General features: G+C 36.5%; 1 protein-coding gene across 1 annotated transcript; it reads left to right on the top strand.

The window, feature by feature from the left end:
- Positions 1–868: 868 nt before the first annotated feature.
- Positions 869–4,815, top strand: LOC131932702 (chromatin modification-related protein MEAF6-like). Its single transcript, XM_059289632.1, has 2 exons — positions 869–925; positions 3,836–4,815. Exons 1-2 carry the CDS (start codon positions 869–871, stop codon positions 4,337–4,339), a joined length of 561 nt encoding a protein of 186 aa, XP_059145615.1. The 3' UTR covers positions 4,340–4,815.
- Positions 4,816–7,523: the final 2,708 nt, after the last annotated feature.

Raw genomic sequence — 7,523 nt, forward strand, 5'->3', positions numbered from 1 at the left:
TTACCAATGCACAAATACTTTTCAAAGTCCATGCATTTAACATAAGCCTTACTGTCGATACATGTACCTTGCACTAAGTCTTTACTGCCATCTCTCTCCCCTTTTTTCCCCCACAAAGACGAATTGTTTCCAAAGAATTTTTTGCTGTCGTTGCCCCCCCCCCCCACCCACCGGTTTCCACATAACATTCTCATGCTCTTCCCCACCTCTCACTTTTTCACAAAGACGAAAATTTTGCTGTCACCTCCCCCCCCCCCCTCACAGTTTCAACAAAGACAAAAATGCTTGCTGTCATTCCTCCCCCCTTATGTAAACACAGAGACTTGAACTGTCTATACCCCTTCCCACCCTGCACTATATATATCCCCCACCACCACCTGATACTGTTACACCACAATGGCGGATGTCAACAAATTAAAATTACTCACGCGCCGTTAGAATCATCGACCAGACGAGTCCCAGAGCGCGCGTGTTTGTGCTAAAAATAGACATTGTGTGTCAGTGGGAGACTATTGCAAATATTATCTTTATCAAGGGCGGCGCTCACAGCTTCCCCGTGGTGGGGGCGGGGGGGGGGATAAATATAAACATTATTAACACTTAAGAGGATCTTAGACGATGAACAGAAAAAAATTGAAATCAAAGAAATAAAATTAAAAGAAAATATTTTAGCCTTCTACAAAGGTCAAGTTTTAATGTCCCCGGCTCAAAATACTCTCAAAAAAAGAGATTAAATAAGTTAAAAAACTTGAGGGCAGCATTAAGAATTCATGTGTTATTATTAAAACTAGATCAGTGTAATATGTGTTTTAGTTTTATACAGATGTGATTTATTTATTTCTATTAATGTTAACGGTAAATAAACAAAATGTGGAAAAAAACAGCCAACAAGCAGGGATGCATTTGCTGTATCCAAAAGGCCCAAGTAATTTTAAAAAGAACACCCCCCCCCCACCCCCAAACCGAAATTGAAATTTTCCCATCAGAGCTTGAATTTTACGCCTTGGTATGAAGGAATGGTAAACTACCAACAATCTCTTCAAAAATATAAAAACTCTATAAGATCAATTACAGCACCGTTCCTAGGGGCTCATCGAGTTTATATTTCCTGTGGCCAGAGTTTCTTCCAGGCATTTTTTACCGCCCCCCCCCCCCCCCCGAAAATTTCAAGTGCCCCCCCCCCCCCCGGAGAAAAAAGTCTGGAAGAAACACTGCCTGTGGCAAACCGAGATATACCTCTTTCCATTGGGCCCACTGGAGTTTTTCAACAGATGCGCTCTAAATGAACACAAAACATGTGCGTATAATGGCGTGTTAAGTGATATTTTACATATGAAATTTAATCAATTCTTTAAAAATTAATTAGGCATCCAATTAAGTCAAAGTTGATGTGAGATTGCATTATCACCAAATATCGACCCATGTGCCTAGTTTCAGAGAAATTTTTCGGTTAGAAGTGGTCGAAATTTCGCTCGCCAGTTTCGATCCATCATGACAGACAAAAGCAGGACAGACAAACGCACGACAGACAAAGGAAGTAAGTTAAATAAAAACATTTAAAAAATCAATACACACAGAGAATTTTTGAACTGAGAATATTAGGCCTATAAGTGATAATTGCCATGTTTAAATAATAAGGCCAATTCAAAAACCGCCTTTCAACAGTTAAGTGGTTAAAAATGTCAAGATACCTATTCTGTTGTGTATGTAATAAAGACCTACACCGAACAGTAGACTCGGAGTCAAAAATATTTCAAGACTGATATGTATAAGAACAGGTTTAAAGCAACGTTTGGGCTAGGCCTGTAAGTAAGATTACATATTCGATATCAACAAAAACACAGTAACTATACGACGGACCAACATGTAACGATATCACAACAAAAACCTAATTTAGCACCCACACAAGCAGATTCTGAAGGTACACATTTGCCTTTCAATTTCCTGTACAAATTACGGTTTCATAGCACGGTGTGGGCCAAATGAATATGCATGACGACATTTTCATAAATCAACAACCACTCCCCCCACGGTCTCAGTCCTAAGCGCTCATTATTCCAGACGGAATCGGTTGAATAATTCCGCGTCGTCGTTCATGCGTGACGGTCCAGGTGATTACATGTCACCTGTGATAATTGATTGAACATCGCGCGGTTTAATGACCTCGCACGTGCCCGATGACCTTATCGCGAGTGTCACTCACGCGAGGGGCACGACAAAGGGGCGCGTGGAGTGCACGTGTCGTGAGTATATTTAAGTTTCGACGGACGTGCGGGGACATTTGACATATGTCACTAATTCCTGGAATAAATGACATGGGGTAAATATGGATGTACGTGTGTTGACATATGACACGTATGTCATAGGCCTATGGGTTGACATAGGGAGAGAAAAAAAAAAGAAATGGGGGTCTAAGGGGATCGTGTCAATGAAAATAAAGTCCAATGTCTAGAGAAAGGGGTGGCGCGTGAATGACTTCACACAATTAGCGTAGTTTGTAATTAGAAGACGACGGTAATTTAATGACGAGATTAAGGCAATGTAATGATAAAATCAAGGCAAAGAAATGACAAAAATAAAGCATAAAAATAACTCAAGTAAGGTATTATGTAGGTAGGTAGACATCATGATATTAATATCCGCTGTAAAGATTGATGGAGGAGGAAAAGCAAGCTTCCTCCCCCCTCCCTCCCCCCTCCCCCCCCCCCCTCATTCTCGAATGAATAAATAATTAACAAGTAGCGAACAAAAACTCCCAATCTGCATTAATTAAAGTGCACAGAATAATAATATTAATTAACATTGTACAATATTAATACGATCAAATTATCTAGTTTTTATGGCATAGTCATTAGCATTACATACAATTCAACTTGTTCTTAGACCCGGTACAAGAGGGGGTGTATACTGGGCATCCGAAAAATAAACGGACGTGGTCTAAATTATCAGAGCACATCCCAAGATGACTCTTTGGTGGTTATCGGAAAACTGCGCACTCAGAAAAACTGCACAAATAGAAAAAAATTTATGTTAACGTCTATACCTAGCCGGCGCCAGGTTATTTAGCGCCCTAGGCAAAACTTATTAAAAGCCTCCCCCCCCCGCCCTTTTTTACGTGCCCCCGGGGACATACTTTCGATTTGCACCCCCCCCCCCACCTAAAACCCCCTCAAACTTTCAATTTGCTTTTTCAACCCATGTTGGCGCCCCCTACGGCTAGCGCCCTAGGCGACCGCCTTGTTCGCCTTGTAGGTAGCGCCGGCCCTGCGTCTATACATGCCCTATTTAAAAAATAAAAATCCCCTTGAGCACTTTTTTGTGTGCAATTTTCCGTTGCGCATGTTTCACTGCTCTTAGGCTGCTCGCGTGATCCTGGTTTTATGAGAAAAAAAATGCAAACATCTCAAGACGATACAGAATGTTGATGGTGATATTAGTAAGGTCGTGAATAAGCTAAGTGGGGCTGAGGTCCAATCGATATTTAGAAACTTGGACAATTAAATGATAAAGTGATAGGCAAAGATAAGGGAAGTTAACTTATGTTTAAATTTAGAAAGGGAAACTACTCGTGGTCAAAACAAACAAAATACATAATTAAAAATATTCTGGAAAGACAATATTTACAAATATTTTTTAAAGCTCTAATAATAAAATATATATTACTTTATATCAACATTTTTAATTGATTAAAATATTTCTTTGTTTACTATTAATTTTAAAGTATATTCGAAAGTACACACATTTATATGTACATACTGTGACTGCAAGTACAAATACATACAGTTGATAATATACAATTAGTCGCTTTACTCTGTAATGGGTTGATTATTTTTAGAATTCACTGAATGAACTTGTTAGAAGAAGAGCTGAGATAGCGGATACTTTACATAATTTGGAACGACAAATTTATGCATTTGAAGGGAGCTATTTGGAGGATACACTGTTATATGGAAACATAATTAAAGGATGGGACAGATATCTTACAAATACAAAAAGCACCAACAGCAAGGCTGATAAGCGAAACAGAAAATTTAAAGAAGCTGATAGACTATTTTCTAAATCATCAGTTACATCTGCAGCTGCAGTAGCTGGTGTTGCTGAGCAAGAAAAAAGGGAGCCTGCAAGTCCAGAATCTAATACTACAACACCAGCGGCACAAATCAATGGTGCCAGTTCACCTACAGGAAGTACAGCAAGCAGTGGAAACCATGGCCCAGCAAATAATTCATCTGGAAAAATTCTGAAAACTGCAAATACAAAGCACAAAAAATCTACTAAAAGCAAAGCTAGAAGCAGGTCTGAAGGAAAACAGAAAAAGGGTAAAGACTCAAATAGCTAGTTGCCATGGTTGATGAGCTGGGACAGCACACAGTAATTTCTAGTGAGCTTGTTAAAAGATAAACATGCCCTCTGTTTCTACTATTAGTAGTTTCCTGTGCTTAACAAGATGTGCACCATTAGCACTCTATAAATTAATGGGAAAACTGAAATACTACTAATATTCATGGTACTACTAAGGATAGTTTAATGTAATGGTTTTAAAATGCATTTGAAGTAAAAACTGTCTTACTCATTTTATCTCTTTATTTTAAATACAACTTAGTACTACGTTCATATATTAAAGTTGGATTTCAAATAGATTTTGACATATCTTAATGTTGGCCCTTTTAAACAAAATTCCAATTTCGAATTGCAGATAACATTATTTTAAAAAGTTTTATTTTTTTAATTATTTCATTTAGAAGTACTTTATTTGTAAAATTGTATTGTTTATTTATAATTTGGACTGTATATAAAAAAACAAAACCATAATCCCAAAAATAACAAAAAAAAAAAAAAAAAAAAAAAAAAAAAAAGAAGTAAATCTTCAAATGATAATATAATGCATGCGAAAAATTTTGGGAGGAATGGGTCTAATCGGTTGATAGAAATTTGGACAATTAGGGATTCTCGGTTTAATCAAAGCTATATTTATTACTCTGTACCGCATGTGACGTTCATTCTCGAATGGTTTGAAAAACAACAACCTATTAATGGAAAATAATAGTTGAGCCAGCGCCTTCCCAGTTTATCTGTTCCTCTAAGCTGGTTGTATGAAGGTATAGTGGAGTCACTACTATGCCCAGCCTTACTTACAGATTTTACAGATTCAATTCAGAGTTAATTGAACAGAGACCCATAATGTTGGCTTACTATACTACTATAATTAATGAAACCAATTTTTTACTTTCTCGTATATACGTAGTATAGAGAAAGTATTGTAATCGTGCAAAAAAAAAATCGAGATTTTTACAAATCTCGACGTTTTACACCTAACTGATACGGAAAAACATAATTTTGCAATCTTGTCCGTATGTCTGTGTGTGTGTGTGTCTGTGTGTGTGTCTGTCCGTGTGTAAACACGATAACTTGAGTACCGTTTCAGCTAGGTTGATGAAATTTCATATATAAGTATTTTATCAAAATCGTAGATCCGTATCAACTTTTGAGCGATTTCCGATAACCGGAAGTGGTACTTTTCCTACTTTGAATTTTTTAAAAGCCTATAACTTGAGTACTATTTCAGATAGATAAATGAAATTTCACATGTAAGTAAAAGATCTAATTCTCTACCTTCTGTTAAATTTTGAGTTATTTCCGTTGACTGGAAGTAGTAATTTACGCTACTTCCGATTTCTCAAAAAACTAATGTAAATTTTAAAAGTACTAATAATATTGCGCACTATTATGCGCTTTTTTTATTTGCGTTCACTTGGTGTGCAATTAATTTGTCTACGAGATTTTATTCTATTTTTAAAACTTTAAGTATTTAAAATGGATTAAAAATCATGTCTATAGCCCGAGTTTCCATCCCCTGTTATTTTATATAAGAATATTCGAGAAAGTTTAGGGGAGATCACTCCCGGTTTATTTATTCTTAAAAACAAAAACCTAGAAATTACTTTTTACTTGCAATGCTATTACTGAATTTTTAAAAATCTAATTCTAAGCTATAAAAGGGGTCATCCATAAATGAAGTCACGCTTTTTTGACGATTTTTACCTCCCCCACTCCCCTCCGTCTCACCACATCGTCATAAAAAGCCAGACCCCCCCCCCTCTCAAAATTGCAGTTGAATTTTTCTTAAAACATCGATATTTTTTCAAAATCTTGTCTGAACTATGTTTCATTCCCTTGACGAGTAAAATCATTCCTAGTTGTTTCCCCTCGTCACTCTAAAATTACAAAACCAGTCCATCAAACCCAGACAAGAAAATAAAAATCTTCAGTCCGACGGACATTACTTCCCCTTTCCGCCTTTAAACGCTACCAAAATAGATGAATTGGCCAGATTTATGCTATTGGTCAAACCGAAATGTTAGTTTTAAAAAATAGTTTTGTAATCTTGCCGTGGCCAGGGATTGACTTCTAAGTGAATTTGTAATTCAATTATTTGAGTTAAAATTGTGTGCTCATGTTTCATTTTCTGCTGCATGTCTCTGCCCAGCATGTTGTCTATCCTGTACGTTTTCTATGCTTTACCTGTTCTTTCTGCTTGGTTTTCTATCATGTGTTTTTCTGTCCAGGATACCTTTCTATCATATATGTTTTTCTATCCAAAATACCTTTCTATCATATGTGTTTTACTATCCAGAATGCATTTCTATCATATATGTTTTTTCTGTCCAGAATACATTTCTGTCATACATGTGTTTCTATACAGAGTTTCTTTCCATTCGATGCTTTCTGTTCGTATTTTAACAATCCTATATTGTTCAATCCTGGTTTTTTTCCTCCTCCTATCCTTGTGCTTTTCTATGCTGAATGTTTTCTATCATATGTTTTCTATCTTATATGTTTTCTATCCTATGTTTTCTTTCCTATATGTTCTATCCTAAATGTGTTCTATTGAGCATGCCTTTCTAGTTTTTTCTACCCTAAGTGTTTTTCTATCCTACATATTTTTGTTTCCACAAGAATTGAAACGAAGTTTGCGTTCTTCTATCTGATTAAGAAACTCCAAGATAAAAAAAAAACCTTCTGTTTCAATATAAATCTGGAGCTGTGAATAGCACAGCATGGCTAAATTTTAAAATTACATTAACCAAGAATTTTTCTTATTTTTAAAAAAAAAATCACATTTGGTTGAAATTTTAATCCCCGTCCAGATTAAAGGATTTTTAAAATTCTTAATTCCCACGCGTGTCTGTCATTCTCGATTTTTGTTTTTTTGTAGAATAATGGAATCGACAGAAGTAACGTTTGGAGTAATGGCCATGGTTAGAAGTAACGTCTGGAGTAATGGACGTAGGTAGAAATAACATTTGAAGTAATGGCAGTTGGTAGAAGTAACAGTTGGAGTAATGGCCGTGGGTAGAAGTAACAGTTGGAGTAATGGCCATGGATAGAAGTAACGTTTGGAGTAATGGCCGTGGGTAGAAGTAACGTTTGGAGTAATGGCCATGGTAGAAGTAACAGTTGGAGTAACGACCGTGGTTAGAAGTAACAGTTGGAGTAATGGCCGTTGGTAGAAGTAACAGTTG

The sequence above is a fragment of the Physella acuta genome, unplaced genomic scaffold (assembly GCF_028476545.2).
Source record: "Physella acuta isolate Inbredline_101_S28 unplaced genomic scaffold, ASM2847654v3 ptg002265l, whole genome shotgun sequence".
NCBI classification, from domain to species: domain Eukaryota; kingdom Metazoa; phylum Mollusca; class Gastropoda; family Physidae; genus Physella; species Physella acuta.

Bases quoted from the DNA above. Each gene is read 5' to 3' on its own strand.
- LOC131932702 (XM_059289632.1), top strand. From the start codon at position 869: ATGTGGAAAAAAACAGCCAACAAGCAGGGATGCATTTGCTGTATCCAA. The intron at 926-3,835 runs GTAATTTTAAAA...GATTATTTTTAG, and splicing joins GCTGTATCCAAAAGGCCCAA to AATTCACTGAATGAACTTGT.